Raw genomic sequence first — 23,848 nt, forward strand, 5'->3', positions numbered from 1 at the left:
TATAACAGAGCAGTTCAGATTCAAACTGATCCTAGAGTAGTTACGGGCAGCTTTAAAGCAAAGCAATTCGGATGCACAAACAGTCAGTGATCGTTCCATGTTGTATATATCTGTACAACCATGCCGTGGCCATGGGAAGACTTCTCCGGCTTATGCCTGTGCTACATTATACCACGAAAATGTGTTTACACACTTTTAAATGCTGCCTACATGAATCGCGAGAATCAATCGCGAGAATCAAAGTATTACTTACCTGAATGTGACATTTTTGACAAAATGTTGCCTTATGAGAACACATTTCTTAACTGTGATTGTCATGACAATGGCAAAGTTATAACGGCTGCTCATTTAAGCTCCAGTACACAAATAAATGCACCACTGCAAATGAGGAGTACAACTGCATTCCACTGAAGCATTCAGTTTACATTCCTTTGCCAGCAGATTTTGGCCATTTTTAAAACATAAATCTCAGAGAGGGCTAAAAGAAGACTTGTTGTGCTCTGCCCATCACTGATATGCATGGCTCACATACTTTCTAGAACTACAATACCCATCATGCGTACACTACAATGCCCATCATGCACACACATACTACAACTTCATCGAACATCTCTAGGAAGCCTCCCACTCCCCAGAACTTCAATGCCCATCATGCCTCTTCGAAATTTGCACACTTTTACTCCTGATTTATCACAATACAGGGAAAGGAGGGGTGTACAAAAGCAAGTTGTTACTTATTAAAAAAAATAACTCCGATATTATGGTCTAAAATAAAGAAAATATTGCATTACTTTACTCGTTACTTGAAAAAGTAATCAGATTATGTAACACGTTACTGTTATTGTGTTACCCTCAACACTGTCGATGATTCATCTTGTATTACACAGAATTTGAATCAACACAGAATCAAATGCTCTTAAGAATGATAATTTTGCTCGCCCTGCAACCAACCAGCAAGCAGCAAATTAAGTTTCATAAATGTGACAAAACAGTGAACGTGATTTCACCAAGTTGCAATTGCTCCTGGATCAACATCCTTCTTGTGCTGGATCATTATTTCTATCAACCAATCATATTTTCAGGTTAGATGCAGGGTTAATGTTAGGGTAAGGCTTAGGGCTAAGGTTTGGGGCTTGTATCATTTCTCTCTAATTTTAGGAGTTGGTTAGGGTTAGGGTTGGGTGGACAATATCCACTTTTCTACAATCAGGCTGAATGGTTCTAAACACGGTCAGTAATAGTTCCAGTAGCATTTCCACTTGAGCTCAATCCATTACAATATGATTACAAACCATTTTTGGGCTGGATTTCTCAGCACGGTTCACTAGCCATATCAGCTGTGCTGGTGCAAAGGCTTTAGAGATGTGGTGACTCATGATCAGACATTTGCTCAGCCTTGTTCGGCCAGTTGGTGGAAAAGCTCCTAATGTTTCTTTGATAGGACTGTTATTCCTGGACATACAAAAGATGCTGATCCAGGAAACATGTACTATATGGCAAAATTACGGCGACCTTACATAACATGTCTCTTTGACATGTTCCGTCTGAACTTTAGGTTTCAACAGGAAATATGTCAGCAAAGGACAGAAAACTGTGCTCGTCCAGCAATGTCATTGGTCTATAAAGGGATAGTTTGTTCAAAAATTTAAATTCTCTCATAATTTACTTGGCCTATTACCATCCCAGATGTGTATGACTTTATTTTTTCTGCTAAACACAAATTTTTTGAAGAATATCTCATCTCTTTTGGTTCATACAATGACCGTGAATTGCTACCAGAATTTTAAAGCCCCAAAAAGCACTAAAAGGCCACACAAAAGTAATCCATAAGACACTCGTGTTGAAATCTGTATTTTCATAAGCGATATGGTAGGTGTGGGTGAGAAACAGTAAAGAATTGCTTTACTATGAATGCTCCTCCCTGCCCAGTAGTTGGCTATATGCATAAAGAATGTGAATTGCCAAAAACATAAGAAAAAGACTTGGACAACATGGGACATTCAACCAAATTAAAGTCATTTGCAATCATTGTATGGTGGAATTTAACATTGAAGCTCAACAGGTATGACATTTCATCAATGAATGAAACATGTGTTAATGATACTGGTGCATGGGATGTCCCTACTGGGCTTCTAAACTGCAGGAGCTTAACCAGCAAGCCTCCCTTGGCAGGTTATATGTTTGATTTATTTTTCATGAGCAGAAATTAGCTACATTTAAAAAAAATAATATATATATATATATATATATATATATATATATATATATATATATTTAGAGGCATATTTCAGCAAATTATAATTCAGACAAATCAGTCATGTTAACACCAAAAACAAGGATTGTTGTTTTAATCAACTGACAGCCATGTAACCAAAAACGCATGAGCAGCACTACATAGAATGTGGAAGAAGTTGTGTATATACTCCAGTGCTCCGAATTCGTAGCTAAGTCACACATTAAGTGAATGTTTGAATGAATGTTACATTTATATATTGCTTTTCTGACACTACACTCAAAGTGCTTTACACAGTGAAAAGGGTACTCTCCTCAACCTCCACCAGTGTGCAGCATCCACCTGGATGATCCGACAGTAGCCATAGTGTGCCAGTATGCTCACAACACACCAGCTATTGGTGGAGAGGAGAGAGTGTAGTTATAGAGCCAATTAATAGATGGGGATTATTAGGAATCCATAATAAGTCCACTGAATTGATACAAGACAGAGAATGGAGCTCCCCGCAGGGCTGAATGACATGACTGTGTGGGTGTGAGGTGCAAAGATGGCATGTGATGTCCTCTTCCTCGCCCTTGCTGCGACTCTAAAGCACCAACAGTTGCGAGAGCATGCCTGAGGATTATGTTCAAATTGATCATGACATTACAGTTTTACACAGGCATGCACCATTGATTAGCATGAGGCGATTTCAGCACCTCCTTTGATGGCCTAATTGAAGAGCCAATGATCTTTTGTAAATCCAGCCAGCTATCCGAGCCCATGGCGACTAGTGTGAAACATGCAGCTGCTCTGCTGAGCTAAGACATTTCTCTATTTAGGAATTATTGCACAATGATGAGTCAGCTGTTTCTTCTGACACTGCAGCGCAGAAACTGTTTCCCGGAATATATTTAGCTAATTTGGTTTTCCTATATATCTAGAGAGAAGCTGTTCATTTTGACCCCGGTCTCTTGCTTACAAAACCCAGAAGGCTGTTCTAAATTCATGGTAAAGAAAATACTTTCTCTGCATTTGTTACTACTGTCAGTGCATTATCACTGTAATTGAGTAAAACATCCTACTGGAGAAAAAAAAAGAAGAAGAAAAAAGTTGGTTTAAGTTGGTCTTTAAAATTGTATCCCAACCTGACCAAGCTGGTATAGCTGGTTTTCCAGCCTAGTCAAGCTGATGCTGAGCTGGCTTGTCCAAAGCTGTAAAGTGCCTTAAACCCCTTTAAATTCAACCAACAGACCACAATGTGAGACAAGAAAACAACTTGGGTTGCTTTAAGTTTTTTTATTTTGTTTTGTTTTTGTCAGTTACAGTGAAAACATTGCGGTAACATTTTTGGTTTAATCCCTTCACTGATGAAATTTTGTTTCACTATAAAAAGTCAAGTAAAATAGCAGCTACATTGTAGTAGATTGATTACAGAATCTGGCTCTAATTTGTTTTTATTTCATTAAGGGATTTCATTGGTTTGATAAACTTGACCTTAAAAACAGTGACCTCCGATTTTTCTTTGGCACCTTCACCTAATCATATTCAATATTAACTACTAACCCACTGTTTCCTAACACATACCTGCTAGTGTGTCATAAACAGGGACGTGTACAGAAATTTTGGGGGCAGGGGATCAAGTGGAAAAAGGGCACTTCTCAAAATTATTTAAAAAAAAAATATTTGTCAATTGTATGCAAATTAGCACTTTTTAATTAGTTAATACCTAATTTTCATATCATTGTGGCAATTGTGATGACGTTATGAGACACAAATTTTACTGTATTCACCTGTAGTGTCTCCATTAAGTACAGTACAATAGCCTGTATGGATATATTGCCTTTGCTAAACTTTAGCTAACTTATTACATTAGTTAGTAGCTCATGAGTCATGCATGTTAGCAAGACACAAGTTAACTATATTTGTCTTATGACTTTTGGCTAATTAGTTGTAAAGCACAGGTAGCTTAGTCTTTTGTTCATCACCACTCACCTCCACACAAGCCAAGAAAAACACAACTGGGATAGGAGCTGGGAGGGGCTGCTGCCTGCCTGTCTGCCTGTCTGTGTGTCTGATGTGCCGATGTGTGCTGCGCTGCTGTGCGGAGACGTGGATGGAGGGAGAGGAAGAGAGAGAAAGAGGGAGGGAGATATTATACATTTTTATAAATGTGATTGTTGGAGAAAATTATAGTAAAGCAAGAGCATAAGCATTCATAACTTAACAAAGATTTGAAACATTAGTCTTACTATACTCTAATCACGATCCACAGTATCAATCCCATTCTGTAAATGCTTCACAAAACTCAGCGTGGCACACTTTAAATCTTTCCAATGGAAAATCAATTTCGGATCACTGATGAAAAGTTGGATATACCTAAAAGAATCATGTTATGTCAATTATTGTATTGATTTATTTTTCTAATTAGACTAGATAGAACAGGACCCCCCTTAGTTAAATATTTTACATATAGGGTCCCTTAACTCTTTGGACCTCCCTTGGAAGCCCCCCAACCCAACAAAATACAGGCAACAAGTACTCTACCAACAATTATAGCAGAAATAAGTCTATGCGCTTGTGCACACAAGTATGTGGGCCCTGAGATCATAACACTTCATGGTTTCTTGATAGCCTGGGCTTTGTTTTGACATGGTCTGTTGGCGCGGGTAGAGTCAATGTCCCCCAAGCGGGGCAGTGATGAATCAAACTGCTCGAGAGCAGATGATTTAGCCTGGGCAGGCTCTGTTATATCAATGCCCTTGGTAGCTTTTGTCTGTAACGCTGATGAGATATGAATGGACGTTTGGGACAGCTATCTATGGCAAGCCCTTTTAACATGTATTCCTTAAATCTTACTAGTATCTATTTTTATGTTACTAGTAAATTATTTTTTTATATCTATTCCATTAGATACTAGTACATATTCATTAGATACTAGTACTTATTCAACAAGTACAAGTACTTATTCATTGGGTATTAGTACTTATTTATTAGATACTGGTACATATTCCAATAGTGACTAGCAACTATTCCATTATTAATAGTAACGCATGTACATTTTTTGCCATTGATTTCTATGGGAATCTGTGGTTCAGATAACTCTTATTCACTTATTACTTGTATGTTTTGCAATAGATACTAGTACTTATCCAATAAGTTATACTACTTATTCAATAGTTACTAGTACTTATTTATTAGAATCTAGTAATTATTTAATAGATACTAGTAATTATTCAATAGATACTGGTACTTATTTATTAGATACTAGTTATTATTTAATAGATACTAGTACTTAATTAATAGATACTAGTACTTTTTTATTACATACTAGTTCTTATTTATTAGAATCTAGTAATTATTTAATAGATACTAGTAATTATTCAATAGATACTGGTACTTATTTATTAGATACTAGTAATTATTTAATAGATACTAGTACTTATTTATTAGATACTAGTAATTATTTAATAGATACTATTACTTATCCAATAAGTTCTACTACTTATTCAATAGATACTAGTATTTATATATTAGATACTAGTAATAATTTAATAGATACTAGTACTTTTTAATATTTACTGGTACTTATTTATTACATACTAGTACTTATTAATTACATACTAGTACTTATTTAATAGGTACTAGTACTTATTTATTACATACTAGTACTTATTTAATAGATACTAGTACTTATTCATTAGATACTAGTACTTATTCCGAATGTTACTAGTAATGTTTTTTGTATTACTAGTACGATTATTAATTCTACTCTACAGTCGCCATTTTGATAAGTTATTACGTTGGATGGGTAAAAAAACAAAACAATTGATACTAGTAATATACAAAATGTTACTAGTAACCTTCAGAATAAGTACTAATATACTTGTGAGGGTCTTGTATATTGAAGCACTGGATAGAGCTGATTTAACCAGCACAGGCTAACTGTTCACTGCCAGCCCACATCATCCTGAGGCTGTGAGGGGCAATGCAATCTACAACAGCAATCCACTTCAGAGTGAGACAGATTAAGTAAAAGAGAACAATGCAAAATTGGCCAATCCAAAAAAAGGCATCAAGCACATCTACCTGGGTAATCCAAACAAGGCATCAAAACACACACATACAGTAGACAAACATATGCACTCTCATACAGTAAGTACATCCAAGCAAATTGTTGGGCAATAGAACCAGGGCTGCAGGTAGCAATTCTATGTGTTCAGCGGGTCCCCCTCCAGTCCATTGTCCGACAACCATCAACGTGCGCTACATGGATGGCTTTTGTGGTTACGCGCTGTCTCTGTGTTTATATCCGCGTCTCTTGCTGAATGCATTTAGATGTGCTCTACAATATGTAATAGCCTTTCTCTTGTCCCCCCCTGTACTCCTGGCCCCCTTCAAGCCCAGACCAGGGACCAAAGGTCCAGTTGTACCTCTTATCAGTGGCCCTGAATAGACCTATATTGAATATTTACTATACCAGCCACGGCCCGTGCATTTTAAGTATAGGCCTTCAGAGCGATTCATACCATTAAGAAAACACAGTTTCACAATGAATAAGACATGGTATGCCTGTCATACATTACGTGGCAGTCAACTAATAATATCAGTTGACATTTTAAAAACACGTCCACGCATGAAAGCCAGAACCAAGTAGGTCTAATACCAAGAAAAAGCTTACAATTTGCTTGCAATACATTTTGTTTCATCAAGGTACATGGTTACTTTTCAAATCTTGATCGGACACTGAATGCTCCAGCAGCCTAATTTACACTTAAAAAACTCCTGATGTTGCTATAACAATGCAAAAAGAACCAATTTGCTTGAAGTTTAAATCTGTCCTCCTTTCCTGTTTAATTAATCAATCACACGATCATCCAGAATATTTTAGGTTTATAAATCCATAAGTATCTCTTTCTCATTGGCAATACCAGCAGTGATGACAGCCGACTCATCAGCAAGATCTCACACTCTTCACTTTCAAATTACCTACATCACTTAAAGAGTAATTGTGTCACTCTTGACCGGCTAGAAGGCCTGGACTGAGATACATCCTGAAGACCACACCCACAAGAACAAATAAATAAATCTGATTGGCTGATTAATCTGATAATCTGACTTTAGATGCCTATTCACTTACACTGTTGAGGGATTCTGTGGAAATTCTGAAGGCCTAACGAGGTGGAGCTCAAACCCACAGGAGGCTTTGGCTGAGGAGCATGGCTTCGGGTATGCGATTTGTGAAAAAATTTGTCACACTTTGCTTGTAAGCATCGAGGAATAAATTGTGATTGGATAATTTATATATTTTTTTCATTTATAGATTAATTAGGAGTGAAAATTGATTGAAAATACATAGACAAAAAGGTCAATGCGAATGAAAGGATGAAAAAATATTTATTTATTAGGCATGTTACGCCAGCAGAGAAGGTTTTGCTGGCTCTGAGAAATCGCCACTGCACTATACAGTATATTTCAAATGATTTTGCTGCCAATATTATTACGTTGCGCAAAATAGTGAATATCGCAAAGATATTAATGCATTTTTGTTTTACCTAATAAAGGTAGATTTGTTTCATAAAAACATTATTGGATATCCATGAATCAGTTCAAACTGTTCATTCAAAACTCTGATTCAATTATTAATTTGCGTCATTACTTAAAAAGGTTAACATAACGTTGTGGCTTGTTTTCAAAATTGTGTGGGTAAAAATCACTGTTTAGGTCTATGCGTTATTATATTGTTGCATATAAATAACAATTAAATATAATTCTTCCTTGTGTTTGTTTAATTTAAACTGTGTGAAGGACATGCCTTGATTATTAAATAATAATAATAATAATAATGTTTTACTTGCATTAAACATTTGGAACCTACTTGGAAACAACAGCTATTTGATCAAAATGCTGATACCAGTGGTATACTGTATTTACTGTAAGTATATTACACCACTGTCATGTTTTTATGGTTCTAAGTCAGACTCAGCAGGGGTCAGTGAGTGCAGCTGCAGCTGTACAGGCTACCAACCACACTTAGTGACAGCAGACAGCACAAGGTGAGGCCGTGTTCCCAAGTTGTTCAAAGTTTCAAACTAGATTTAACTTGACACAGTGCCCTAAAAGCTTTGTGTTTATGACACAATGTATCCAGAGTGTACATAGACACATCCTTAGAAAAGCCCTTATAATATTAAAACAAATGTATTTGCTAAATGAATTGGTGCGGACTCCAGGCCAATGATAGGATTATGTTAAATTATCTGGAAATAAACAACAATGCCTATTGCCTTTTAAAGCCACTTTTTCAATTTCCTAATCAATTCTTTACACTGTAATGTAATGTATTTTAATGATATGTTATTAAATGTATTATACATATATTATATGTATAATTATTTAATAATTTTATAATTAATTATTTTTATTTTGGGGCCTTTCTTAGCAAATAAGAAATAATATATATATATATATATATATATATATATATATATATATATATATATATATATATATTACTATTATCATTGTTATATATATTACACTATATTAGCGATATAGTGCCATAATAAATAAGAATACACCACATGCACACTAAAGTACACATACTGTACACATACATAAACACATACTCTATAAATACAGAAACATGTGCATTAACATGGGTATATGGATTCAAATTGAGATGCCTTCATATTCCCAAAGCTATACACAGAAACTTTTATTATTACATCGTGGTCATTTCAAAGTCTCCTTTCAGCAGTGCAGATCAGAAAGTTGAAATGGTTGGTGCCTCCTGGGAGCTCCAAAGCATGAAAATATGTTTTTACGCCCACATTTGTTGAGGTTGTCAGGACTGACATTTCAAAAAACCTCCTCGGAGACTGTGTACATTGGGACCCACTCACTCCTGCAGATAAAACTCACCTGAATCCAAACCAGGCCAAGTATTTTCTCATTTTTTTTTCAAGATATATTTCAGCGCATTGACTTCATTTCTTTCCCCCACAAACATGCTTACCGCATTTACAGAGGGTGCTCGTTTATCATGTCACTCACCCTCAGGAAAAAGTGTCAACACAAATATGAAAATTTGTGAAAACAAAATATGACACTTTCACCACAGAGGGCTCTGGATGACTGCAGAAATGACACTAAGGATGCAGTATAACTGATTGATTTTAGGATGAGGAGCCCAAATGCAGCACAGATGTGATTTCATAACTGAGTGACCAGATGCGACTGTTTGTCAGTGTCAATGTATTGCACAGATCTCTCTTTCTGTGGCCAGAGGTGCTCGCATAGGCCATTTTTTTCAGTATGGAGCATGACATCTGTGGGACACTGATAAACAACAACCTTTTCAAATAAGTATAAATCTGGTGTATAGAATAAAATTAAAAGTGTATTAAGATTATTCATAATGTTGCTTTAAAATGTTTATAGACCATCAATAAAGAACAGATTCTGGGGAATATTTCTTTATATTATATTATAAAATATTCACAAGTCTGAACTAGGTATACACCGATCCGATACCTGGATCAGTATCGACTATCGGTATCGGCCGATACTGAGATTTCCGTTATCGGAATCGAATCGGAAGATAAAAAGTTGTTTCAGTGCATACATAGTCTGAAGAAGGCTTTTAATCCTGGCACATTGCATGTTGGCCATTTTTGTATGATAAAACCACAATTTACGTTTTGGTATATGCATATACCTATACATACATTCATATACATTTGAATTTATTAAACATTGAACACTGTATATGCACATACAGTACATTCCTGATTAATACACATGCAAATGCACACATCAGCTTAGCATTCTGCAGTCAAAATGTGTTTTTGCATTGCTCCAGCTCTGGTGACTGGATTAGACCACAGCCTCCAGTGTAGCTCAGTGCAGCTCACTCACCAAATTCTTCCCCTCTCAGCTGTCACATCACATGGATTATACAGCAACTCCATCAAGCTTAGATTCCACCTCCAGTCTCAGACAGGTACCTCCCTTCCGAGAACATAATATGTGGATAGACAGACAATTGCATGAAGACACATAAATGAAATAAATAGGCATTCTGACAGAATGTGATGCCGAAATTCGTAAACTAAAAAATTCACAATTCGACAGTGTAATATGAGATGCAAAAACAATTCACTTAAATCCCTTTGATAAGATAAGATCCAGTGTTTATTATTCCATTTAAAAAAAAATATGCAACAAAAATGATTAAGTTCAGGCATGAAACACTGAATGCTGTAAGGTGGTAGGTTCCTTTAACTTTTTATCTATTAACCAATAGGTTCGCTCACATGTGATATGTCAAGCCAATTGGCTCATATGGTGTAAGCTGATAAGTCTTTGATGTGTAATCGGGTAGCCAATCAACTTGCGTACTCTCTCTTTGTGCAAGATTTTGCAAGTAAACATGCTTGATGCAGAATGTCTTGTGTTTTTCTATTGAGCAACAACAGTGGCATGTCCACATGCTTAACTCAGTATATCTGTATATGTTCAAGCAGTAATAAGTCTGTTCTTGCTCTGCAGCAGCAGTAGTGTAGCAGAACTTGTCCACTGAGACCAGAACCCTATCAATATGTCACACCCACATTGACATGCTAAATCTGACAAATTAGACATTAGTTTGGCTTGCTATTTTTTTTTTTACTTTATACACGAGCAATGTCTTGCTTGTAAAAATATATAAAAATTTTTCTCTGCTTTGAAATATTTTATGAGCAAGATATTACTCGTGTATAGAGTAAAAAAAAAAAATAGCAAGCCAAGCTGATGTTTCATCGTCTCTATTGAAGAGCGCGACAGAACAACAGTGATGTGGACAACAGCTCTGATCTTTCTGTGCTGTAATCTTGAATATTGTTCTCTAGCAACAAACATGCATAATTTCTGCCCTGCCCCGCTCTGCACGCATTGCCTCTTTTCCCTGCATGTGTTAACGTGGTTTCAAAGCACCTTTTAGACCATAACGTTTTTCCCTTCTAAATGTATCTTTATTAATCAGTATGTTACGAGCCTTTAATAATAAACAAATCGATCTCTGTTCCAATTTTGTGAAAATTAATTAGATGTCAGGAAAGGATAAGGAAAGACTAAAATTACTAGTTGGTAGACTAGTCTCTCACTTTAATGAAACTATACAAATGTTTTTAAAAATTTTTAAAAAACGTTTTCTGAATTTTCTCTCGGGACACCCCTGAACCCACTTTCAGCATCATTCCAAAGTCACAAGGCCTCCTATGCCCCCATACTTGGGTATCTGAATCTAAAGAAATATAAAATATATTTAATTTTAATGTAAAAATATTCCAACAAATACTGGACTGCTGTCACTATGCTTCAGAACAAATAGATGAGCTTTTAACATTCATTTTCAATTGATAAACAGTAAAAGATCTCGCGCAACGATTCCGCAGACCCCACTGCTTTGACCGTCTCTGGACCCCCTGTGCAGTTTTGTTGAGACTATTTTGACTTTTTAGAATGTATTTTTTCTTTTTGTCTTCCGGCAACTTTGAAATAAAAAAAAGAAAGTGCAATGTGTAAATGTATATCGTGATAAATATCGATATCGAACAATATGAAAAAGATTATCGTGATAACAATATTGGCCATATCGCCCAGCCCTACATACATGGTACTTGTACATCACCCAGCAGAAGATAAAAGATAGTTATTTTTATTGTTGATAAATTGCAACTGTACATTTGACCCCACATTTTTACATAGTTTAACTTAATATGTATTATTTGATGTCATATTGGCTGCTTGCTCTTGAACAACTGCAGAATGAGAAAATGCTTGTTTTCCTTTTTGACCCTAAATGTTCTTTCATTATTATTCCAGATTGAATGAAATTCAAGACTTGCTACTATTCTTGAAATTCAAGACTTGCTAATGTTTAGAGATGCATGGAAATGCAGAATTGACTGACACAAATATTTTTTGTCTGTACATACATTTATGAAAAGTTTAAGAGCCATGCAATAAAAACACTGCAATTCTTAGTCTTGTTGCTTAAGCGAGAGGCAGAGGCAGGCACACTTAGTGTTAACAAAGCACCCTCTCACACATGCACAAACAAACACACACACAAATGTACAAACAAACACACCTTTGTCCTTTTTGTCTCCTGAGTTCCTTTCATGTAATGGAATTTTTATGAGGCTGCCAATCACATGCTCAGTGATATTAAGTGGTGTGTATGTGTGGTTCTGTTAGCATGTGTGTGTGTGTGTGTGTGTGTGTGTGTGTGTGTGTGTGTGTGTGTGTGTGTGTGTGTGTGTGTGTAGTTTACTGATAATAGAATTGATATTACAGTTGTTCAGGCTTTACTTTTTTAAGCCACTAGAGTGTGAGACTGTTTTAGCACACCCATAGGAAAGAAACAACACAAAAGAGATCTCTTTATTAATTCGGTTGTTTTTCCTAGACAGCAATGACATTAAATGGACAGGAAATTTATACTTTCTCTTAAGCCTCATGCTTCTTTGAATTTTCTCCTGACAAAAAGACCCAGTATTCTCATGCCTCTTCTACAGTTTCAGAAGAGATTTTAACATTGTTTCAAATTGTGCTCAGATTTACCAAGAAACAAAAGTCTGCTATCAGAAGTCAGAGATTTCAATGTGAACTCAAACTTTTTCATAAAATTCATTCAAGACCACTATCCACAATAATACCCACAATAACCTATTTTTTTTTTTCCCCCTAAGGAATTCTAAAAGAAATGTCTGATACAAAGTTAATGCTTAAAGGAATATTTCGGGTTCAATATAAGTTAAACTCAATTTGTAAAATGTGTGGCATAATATAGATTACCACAAAAATGTTTGTACTTTTTTCTTTAAAAACAGCAAAAATCTTGGTTACACTGTGGCACTTACAGTAGAAGTGAATGGGGCTAATCCCTAAACAGTAAAACTGTGTTGCCATGACGATGCAACAACGTAAACCCAAAAATGACTAAACAAATGACGAATTAAACAACTTTACATTTTAAATAATATAAAAGTTTTAACAGAAGAATTAATGTAAGTTCTTTTATTAAATTATGAGCTTCACATTTCTGCATTTAAACCTCCAAAAATGTGCCACATTCACTTCCATTGTAAGTGCCTTACACTGTACATTTTATTTTTGCTTTTTAAGGAGGTATGACTCCTTATGAAAAAATTATGAATAAATAAATAAATGTTATTGGTAATCAACATCATGCCACAAATGCTGTCGATTAAATGTAACTTGTATTGAAACCGGAATATTTCTTTAACTCAATTAAGACTCCAGGACTATAAAAGAGCAACCTGTTATTGCAATGCAAAAGTTCTTCTTGGCACATATGCATCCAAACACCAGACACATGCAGATGGTAGTCTACTCATCCAGAATGGCCTTTTCAGCGCCGCAGCAGTTATTTATTTGCTCTTAACCACCAAGTAGTGCTATAACCATGTAAATATAATTCATTAATGTTTATACATATGTACTGACAGTGAGTGTTATGATTGAGCAGCTGTCCATTATAATTATCAGAATCCACATAAGATCAGAAGTTATTTCAGACATTTGCTAGTGTTTCGAAGTGAATTTTGAGCAGAATAAACGTTTTTAATGTCATAAAGTGTAATGTTTACATTTAGCTTTTTATGCTAATCTAACATAATTTAATGCCCTTACATGTGCCTCTTATCTTGTGTGGTTATATTTCATGATTCATTTTGGCAAGAGAATGCTTAAAGCTCTTTTTACAGCATTCAATAGTAAACTAATCTTCATTTATCATTTTTTCATTTTCTATAATATGCACACTTATAAAGTTTAAATAGAACAGAACCATTCAAAGAATATTTTTGTATTCTCCATTTATTAACAAAAAATGTAGAACATCAATCAATATGTATTTTTTTTTAAATCATTACCAGCCTCTTTCTCTCCTTGTTTAATGAGATTACCTAAAAGAAAACACATGCCTCCTCTCCTTCAGTCGGTCAACAGATGGTGATCCTTGCTTGTTCACGAATCAATTTTGGAATGGGGCATGTTGGTTCAGTGGGTCAAACCAATAATACGCTCCTTCACAGCCCTTCTCCAGTGTTATTTGCTCATGCTGTAATCAGTCTTTACAAGTGGGAAAAGTAAACAAAGCAGTCTCACGCTTAAAACTAGATCATTGCTGTTGCTGTTTAAAAGATTTGGTGCTGCTTTCTGAGTCGCAGATTTTTAGGGGGTCTGAGATTAATTTTAGGGGGGCTGAAAATAGGGTCTAGAAACACCTGTGCTCTGAACCATCACACCTCCCCTGTTATGTAAGTTAGTTCAGTTGCGTGCATTATGCGTTAATGTATAGGTATACAGTATGTTATGATGAGAAATGTTTGCGTTCAAATTGAAATTTCTGACATTTGGACTACAGTTGGTGGCATTGTTTAGCTCTCTTCTGAAATTCTAGAGATGTGTGAAAAAACTAGGGAGCAACAGTAACTTTGATTACTTGAAAAAAAAAAACCAAGGTACTTAAATTGATACTTCCTCTAAGTCTCAATTTAATTGCTGTCTAAGAGAAACAATTGAGATATTTAAGAAATCAAATTTGTGATTTATTTTTTATGAAGTATTATGTAGAGACCTTTTTCTTTGTAGGTGCATGTGTATTTCATAGAAGCATATTTCTGCCTGTGAATGCATGGAATGTGTGTGTATGTTCTCAATGTATGCAAATGTATGCGTGTTTGTGCATTGACATGGCTTCTGCACTGGCATGTCAATGAGTCTCTCCCTGTTTCAGTGTTACTCTCCCTGTTGCCAATATTTCTGCACCTGTTATTATGTTTATATCCCAGGTAAAAGTTATTCTCCCACTTGGAGCATTGCTTTCTATGTATTTATGTACACACTATATGTACGTCCATGGCATGGCCCAGTGCCATGACTGCATGTACATGTGAGTGGATGCTTGTTTGTATAAGTTATTTTGATATAATTTATCATGTATGCACAGAATAGTCCATGTGTCTTTATCTGTACATAGTTCTATTGCATCTCGATTTCAAAAAGGCTAAATTACAATTTGCAATTGGTATATTCAAAATATCGCTGTCAATTTGAATTGGAGAACTACTAGCAGAAAGGACCAGAGCTGAGCTCTGAGTCTGTGTAGAAATGCAGCTGGGACCTTGTTTTTTTTTTTCTGAAACCATTTTATTGACGAAGCCCAGTTAATATACAAGACAAGAGAGGGCCACTGCTTCACATGCTCCCAGAAGAGCCACTACCTCTCTAAAGCATGATAAAAGGAATCATGGCACAGCCTTGAAGTGAGCCTGTCTGTGCTGGATTAATGAACAATTCATGACATGGCTCTCTAACATACTTCACATTTAACAAATGTGTCATATGCACAGTTACAGAAAGCTTAGCTCTGAACAATGGGCTTGCCAAATCCTTAACTTAAATTGACTCACAATGTATACATCTATGTATATATGTAAAATATATACACAAATTTGGCATATAAATCAAAATGGCCTCAATTTAGTCTAAAAGGCTCAGCTGTCATTTTCTGCTGTATACATACAGTATGTATAGAAATTAAAGGCCGATTCCTAACAGAAATCTTTTCGTGTTTGATTGACAGCTGAGGACACATGTGGTGATACTCTGAGGGGTTCAAGTGGCATCATTTCAAGTCCCAATTTCCCGAGTGAATATTACAATAGTGCGGACTGTACGTGGACCATACTTGCTGATCCCGGAGACACCATCTCCATCATTTTTACAGACTTCCAGACGGAGGAAAATTATGACTACTTGGAGGTGGAGGGGTCCGAGCCGCCAACAATATGGTGAGTCCAAATGCCTTGCCCGCTAGTTTTCATGGTTTCCATGGCCATCTGTCTTGTGTCATTTTGTTGAGTGCAAATTGTAGCAGTTAAACTCTGTCAAATATTTGGTTAATCTCATGGACATCTTAAATGAGTCATTGCCCCATTCATGGTCTCCCTTTTTAACTAAATGTTGTTAAATGTGTATAGAGGGTCTCAAATCTAATTAGCAGTGTAATTTACTGTACATGTTGTTGCATGTTTTAAAGGGAAAGTTCACTGAACGATGAAAATTATGTCACCATTTGCTCACCCTCAAGTATTGATGTTATTGCACGGAACACAGAAGATGATGTTAGGCAGAATGGTAGCTTCAGACACCATTTACTTTCATTGAATGGAAAAAATATGCCATAAAATGTAATGGTTTGGATTAACACAAGGGTGAGTAAACATTGACAGAATTTCCATTTTTAGGTGAACTATCCCTTTAAAAGCAAATTATTTAGTGTTGTTGTTGTTGCTGTGCATCATGTGTTTTGAGCTCTACCTTGTAAATGCAATCATTAGTCATACTGGAAGCATCTAATATTGCCTAATGTTTATATCATTGCAGTATTTCACCTCTGCAATTTATTGATTGTGCTCAAATTAGACTATTGATTCACTCCCTCCAGCCTTGTCAACCTCTTTGCTAGTGATGATAGGTAAAAGGCAATTTTTTTTTGTTTCTTCTTCATACACCATGTTACATTTATTAAAAGGGAAAATCAATTGCATACTTATGGTTCTAGTAGCTCTTAGAGGAAATGAACATGAGTATCGATCCCCCTAAATGCCCTTCCTCTTCACGTTGACATTATAAATTGAACTCGAGCCAAGTTTTTAATTACATCTCATTTGTATTGTTTTGATTATGGTTTTGAGATGTATCAGTGTCGTTTAGCAGTGGATGGAGCATTGGAAAGTCGCTATGTTCCAAGGTTTCCCCATGCAGAATTAGTTAAGTGCTCGTAAGATTTCTTATGATGGAAGGCAAACAGTTAATTCACTGTGTAAATGGTTTCATACACGCTGCAGTAGTATGTTAACACATTGTTTACAGTGATTTATTCAAGAAAATCTTTTAACAGCAGGCAAGGGGATGTCAGAGGTTTTTTTAAACAGAGCCAGGGAGCCAGATTTGAATATGCATGTTATGTAGATGAGCCGGTCCTTCTGTAATTCTGATTGCTGTGTAAACAAAGCATGGCGGACATCTGTGGGTGCTGGTGTATGTAGATGTGAATCCAACAAGCTTTGCTGCCCCATTTCTGTGCTGTTCATTCATCCGAGACTCGATCAACAGATAAACCTGCCTCATCACTTAATCATCTATGGCACTGCACATTAATCTGATTCTGTCTTGTGTATAATTAATTGTTTTGCAAACTTGTGCTTAGCTGACCTTTTCTCGAATTCAGATTAGGCGAATGCTCCCCTCACCTCATTGTGTTTACTTCTAGTAATGCCAAATCTAGACTGTCATTTACGCAATGTCCTAATGTCTGTTTCGCACAGTTCTGGGTCACAGCCATTCATTTATTACCTCTTATTGGATTAGTCAAAGCCCGGAGACGGTGGGAACTCCTAAAAAAAGAACCACAGGTAGAGCAGAGTGGTCCGGTAATGCGTAAATAATAATGTCTTCACTTCCTCTGCTGCAGTCTTAGTGTCTTCTGTTTGGCCAGGTTACCCTAATTATTTACTTGAGTGTCCTAGGTGGTTTGTGCTCCAAGTACCGTCGCATTTTGGCCATCAGTGGCCTGCTGTTACCAAAAGTGCAGGGTTTAAGCGATCGTAGGGCAGGTGTGCTATAAATCTATTTTAGATGTATGGTCTTTGGGTATGTGTGTGTGTGTGTTAGGCTATTTTGCACCTGTTTTCTTTTATTAAAGCAGAAAAAGAGATAGTTGTAGTTCAAAGCATGTGCTTTGTAACATGTAGGCATGACACTATTACTAAATAATCGTCTGATCACAGTTGTTTGATCTAACTGTGGTAATTTGAAAAAGGCTTGGTTACGTATGTAACCTCCGTTCCCCGAGGGAGGGAACGACACGTTGTGTCTGAGAAGCGACACTAGGGGTCTCTTTTGAGCGCCGATATTCACCTCTGACCTATTGAAAAGGGCCAATGAGAGTTGGCAGTCAGTATTTGCATACCCCGCCCCACATACAGGTATTTAAGCGGGGCAAATAAGGAAGTTTAGTCAGGATTTTTCTGAGGAGCCGGAATGGTCCAGCCACAACAGTGGTTCGGTTCAGTGACATGGCGGAGGAAAGACACAACGTGTCGTTCCCTCCCTCGGGGAACGGAGGTTACATACGTAACCAAACGTTCCCATTCTGTCGCTCTCTCCACGTTGTATCGGAGAAGCGACACTAGGGGACCCATTCCAATCTTGCCATGCGCTGAACTGTGTACGTGAACCACCGATACAGAGGCGGGCAGGGATTTCATCCAGTGCCGTGCATCGTCTGTACCTGGCTGCACGTACCCTTCCCCAATGCCCCATAAAAACTTCGGAATCCTTCTAGTTACCCTGGGAGGGGAACAAGGCGATGTTTGCCAACATGAGAATGGGCCAGCCTGGCTGGGCCTCTTTTCTCTCTATGTTTCTCGCATAGAGCAATCACGGCCGGGGCCCTTACACGCATATAGGGAAGGGGGTCTTACCCAGACCCTGCGGAGACCACACCTGCCCTTTTTCTTGGGGAGGAAATGTGGTAGACACGTCACACGGCCGTGGTGCGGTGGTAGATCCAGCCTTGAAAGGGGGGAGTTGCTACAGCATGGCGACCGGGGCAGCTGTAACTGCCTAAGGGAGACACGGGGGTCCACTCGTAAGGGGACAGAACCGTGGAATTACACACGGGGGGAGTCCGAGCAGGAGGCATTACCTGTGGAGCACCTATACCAGTACAGGGTAGCCATCAGGGTACCCGCAGTGGCTTGGGTCGGCGAGTTCCTCTGCTGAACCGCGGACCCGGAGGGCTGGGGAGGAATTGACCAGGGTCCCGACTCGGAGTGGGGCGCCCTGGGAAAAAAGGCGCACTACTTTACCTTGACGTCAGGAAAAGGGCGCTGGGCGCAAGCGATCCACTCGGCCGGTCGGTCTACGTGTTACTGAGTGCTACGGGCTCAATCTGTTCGAGATGCGTGAGGCCGACAAGAACCGCTTCCTGGACGCACCTGTCTCTCAGATTGGCCTTTTCGGCGACACCGTCGAGGACTTCGCCCAACAGTTCTCCGCGGTGAAGAAGCAGACGGAGGCCATCTCTCACTTCATGCCCCGCCACAGACCTGCTGCTACGGGCCCTGCCACGTCTGCCCGCCGAGGGCGTCCCCCTGCGAAGAAACCAGCTCCAGCTCCTGCTCCGCCTCAACCCGCCTCAACCCTGCTCCTACTCGCAGCGGGGCGGAACAGGTAGTGCAGCGTCGGGCGGCTTCGTTGCGGCCTGAGGCTGAGGTGCTGAGAATAGACTCAAAGCACTTACCTTGCTCCGCGCACCCGGCAGGGGGCGGGTTCGTGACTGAGGAGGAGGTCTGATGCTGGCGTCCTCTGGACACGTCTGAACCGGCCGGCCGGGGGACAGTCGTGGGCAGGCGGAAGGCTGGATCACCGCGTCTGGTGTACCGGGACTGTCGTAATCTGAAAGCAGATTGCCGTGAGAACGGCATTTGCGGGCCAGGTGACCCAGAAGCAAAGGAAATAGCTCTTTTATTGAGAATGTGGGTACCACAGCCCCCGGCAAATGAAAAAACAAAGGATTCTCCAGCCGGCCCTCCACCGGGGGACGGAGCGGTCTTACCACCTCCGGAGCTAACGTCTTCGACTCTGGGTCGACTGTCTCAGGAACGCTTGGGAGCCTTCCGGGTCCTAGAGGGGGTTCGTGAGACAGGGGGCGTGCGCCGCCTGCGGGGTGCTCGACGCTGGGGCTGAGAGCTGGGCCCGGGTTGAGGCGGAGCAGGAGCTGGTTTCTTCGCAGGGGGACGCCCTCGGCGGGCAGACGGGGCAGGGCCCGTAGCGGCAGGTCTGCGGTGGGGCATGAAGTGAGAGATGGCCTCCGTCTGCTTCTTCACCACGGAGAACTGTTGAGCGAAGTCCTCGACGGTGTCGCCAAAAAGGCCAATCTGAGAGACAGGTGCGTCCAGGAAGCGATTCTTGTTGGCCTCACGCATCTCGACCAGATTGAGCCAAAGATGGCGTTCCTGGACCACTAGGGTGGCCATCGCCTGTCCGAGTGCCTGCGCTGTGGCCTTCGTCGCTCTCAGGGCGAGGTCGGTCGCTGAGCGCAGTTCCTGCAGCACATCAGGATCAGGTCCACCCCGTGCATGTTTCTGAGTGCTTTGGCCTGGTGGACTTGCAGGAGGGCCATCGCATGCAGGGCAGAGGCAGCATGTCCAGCCGCACTGTAGGCCTTCGCGTTGAGCGAGGATGTTGTCCTACAGGGCTTGGATGGGAGTACGGGGCGGCCACGCCAGGAGGTAGGGCTTCTGGGGCATAGATGGTACACAACTGCCCTATCGACCTGGGGAATCGCCCCGTATCCGTGGCGCTCTCCGCCGTCGAGGGTGGTGAGAGTGGAGCGGGTGGCACCTAGACGGGCGGAGAGCGGGGCTCTCCACGTAGACGTCAGCTCGTCATGCACCTCCGGGAAAAACGGGACCGGGGGGGATGCGAGGCCGCGAACGGCGCGCTGCCCCCAGGAACCAGTCATCCAACTGTGAAGGCTGTGGGGAGGATGGAGGGTTCCAATCCAACCCCACGCTCATGAGTGCCCGGGAAAGCATGTCAGACATCTGAGCGTCGGCCTCAGCCTGGGCCTGCTGGCCCGAAGGCGGCAGTCCAGGGGAGTCCTCGGCATCAGACATCACACTCTCCGATGCAGCGGCGAGCTCATCTGCTTCGGGCTCGGGAGGATAGACAGCCGGGCCGTGAGGCGAGCCGCTATCGCCGCGAGCGTAGACGGGGACCAGCGAGCGTGTCGGGGAACGGGAGGTTCGCGGGGGGCTACCCGGCGAAACTGCACCCGCTGCCGCCCCCAAATCGCCCCCAGCGCCAACCGCATCGTCCTCAATCCCGTGGGAAGAAGGAGCAATGCGGGGTGCAGCTGGGGTGGCTTTCTTTCTGTTGAAAGCAAGCCGCGACTGCAACGTGGTCATGGTCATGTTCTCGCAGTGAGAACATGAGCCATCCACAAACGCCACCTCGGTGTGATCGCGGCCCAAACACATGAGACAGCGCCTGTGGCCGTCTGAAGCGGAGAGCACTCTACCACATCCAGGAACAACACAGGGGCGGAAGGGCATCTTGAAAAAGACGCGTCCTGAAAAGGACGTTCAACGCCGCTGTGTTTTGCTCTTTTAGAGAAATTACTCTGTAAAACAGTTAAAGGATGGGAAAGGAGGAGGCGAGAACCGGCTTGACGATATAAATCATAGTTTAATGGAAAACTTAAAAGACAACACAAACACACATGATGGACATGTCCGCTAACGATCTCTCTCTCCCGCACAGTCCTCTGCAGTCGACCTTTAAACCTCACGGAGGCATAATTAGCCTAATACGGGACCGGGTGTGAAGGATCACGACCCGGCCCCGCCCTCCGCCCTGCCACATACTCTTTTAATAGGAATTTACTCTTTTAATACACAGTGTGTGTGTGTCTGCGCTGTCGAAGCGCTCAGGGGCAACAATGCACGCCGTGCAATGTGAAGGAGAAAGCCGCTGTTGTGCGCCGTCAAGATCCAACAGCATGCAGATCGTCAGAGGAAACAGGAACGTTTAAAGTGGTGTGTAACTCGCAGCAAACTGCAGACAGACCATCGGCTCCGAAGAAATTTTCTGACTAAACTTCCGTATTTGCCCCGCTTAAATACCCGTATGCGGGGCGGGGTATGCAAATACTGACTGCCATCTCTCATTGGCCCTTTTCAATAGGTCAGAGGTGAATATCGGCGCTCAAGAGAGACCCCTAGTGTCGCTTCTCCGACACAACGTGGAGAGAGCGACAGAAGGGGAACCACAATTATTGTGCACTTTAAATTCCAATCACATTTTGCTGTCCAAATCAGGGAATTAACGGCACATTTGAGTGTCTCATTTAATTGAACTCCGACCATTTCACTGACCGCACTGACTAAGTGTAGCTCCTGAAGAATGCGTGAAGATGAACTACTTCAGAACCAGTCTTGATGTGCTGTGATGCACATGCCAAAAGCAGAGTTTCCTGCCAAAATTCAGCAAAAGGCCCGCAGTGGCCACGTGTCTCTCTCTCTCTCTCTCTCTCTCTCTCTCTCTCTCTCTCTCTCTCTCTCAAACTGGTGCCCCTGGCTTGTCTTTATCCCCCACCTGGCTGATTAGGACAGTTTATCGTGCATCTTCACAACCCTGCCACGCCCTCCTCCTCATCACATTTAATATAATTATGATGAGGAGGAGAGTGTGGCCAGGCCATGAGGTTACATGGCCAGCGCTTAATTACCTTATCAGCAGGAGAGCAAAATAAAGGGGAGCCGAAGATGTCAGTTCGGGAGAGAGAGAGAGACGCTCGTGAGACACTGCATGTATCCTTGTGTTTTATGTTGTTTTAAGTTCATTTATATAATTAAAGTTTATATTGAAAGTTCAGCCAGTACCCGCCTCCTCCTTGCCTGTCCTTTAACTGTTGAAATAATATATTATATAACATACCATAATATAATTTCAACCAAGACTAAAGTTGACCACAAAGAGAGACAGATATTTTTTGTATCTTGAAATATTTGTATATTTCAATTATTATTTTTAATGTCATTCATAAATTTTTAAAGCCATGTAAAAGTTAGATATGAATAAATTGCTTCTTATGGTTTATGAAGCACACATACACCTGTGGCAAAAGCATGACAATTTGTATGACAGTAATTATAATCTTGAAAGCCCTACACCAGACAATTAATCTTCATAATCATCATAATCGTGAGGGCCCTAAAACAGACAATTACAGTAATCGTCATAATCACAATTATTTATTTGACTATTAATCGTCAGTCAAATTTCATAATCGTGATAGCCCGAGGAACAGGTTACATTTAAAATGCTTGATTTTGTCCTTTCTTTTGCAAACTTTTTTCATTTTTAGTGCAATTATTTAAGTCTGCACACAATTATTGACACATTTTATGATTATTTGATGTTAATCATCTATTAATGCTGTAAATGGAGTGTGATGACTAGAAACTGATGCATTTGATTGTATCCCCCATTTTATTCAGTCATAACACAGAAAGTATGATATTGGACCAAAAATGTATTTCATCGGCATAACATTGGGCTATTCAATATAAAATCAACCAAATTTCAGAATAGGGCTCTCAGTATGGCTCCATGCTTAAATGATTGAATTTTATATATTTTATGTGGTTGAAAACCAAATGTCAGAAGCAACATATTCTGTTGAAACTAGAAATTTACCTTTATTTATTCACATTAAAATAATAATGTCAAAATTTAGATTTTTTTTTTAAGGGTCCAATATCCAATATACTACTATTACTAATAGCTGACAATATTTATACCCTAAAGATGCTGAACCATTGAAAACCTTATCATCAAGACGTGAATTGCTGGCCTCATGTGTTTACTTCACCACTCTCAATTACTGTCCCATCTCTCTCCTTGAGCCTTAACTCACAGCTCAGGAACATCATAATTTCTCCTCTGGACCCATCGCTGTGCTCTTTAGAGGTCCACACTCCACTG

The 23,848-nt window shown here is 39.9% G+C and overlaps 1 protein-coding gene across 1 annotated transcript in view; it reads left to right on the forward strand.

Annotated features, from left to right (window-relative positions):
- LOC127619812 (CUB and sushi domain-containing protein 3-like) overlaps nt 1–23,848 on the forward strand; it is a 639,489-nt gene that overhangs the window by 268,978 nt on the left and 346,663 nt on the right. Inside the window, exon 5 of the mRNA XM_052092811.1 lies at nt 15,873–16,080. Coding sequence (XP_051948771.1) covers nt 15,873–16,080 — 208 coding nt within the window. The remainder of the gene's footprint in view (nt 1–15,872; nt 16,081–23,848) is intronic.

The sequence above is a fragment of the Xyrauchen texanus genome, chromosome 26 (assembly GCF_025860055.1).
Source record: "Xyrauchen texanus isolate HMW12.3.18 chromosome 26, RBS_HiC_50CHRs, whole genome shotgun sequence".
NCBI classification, from domain to species: domain Eukaryota; kingdom Metazoa; phylum Chordata; class Actinopteri; order Cypriniformes; family Catostomidae; genus Xyrauchen; species Xyrauchen texanus.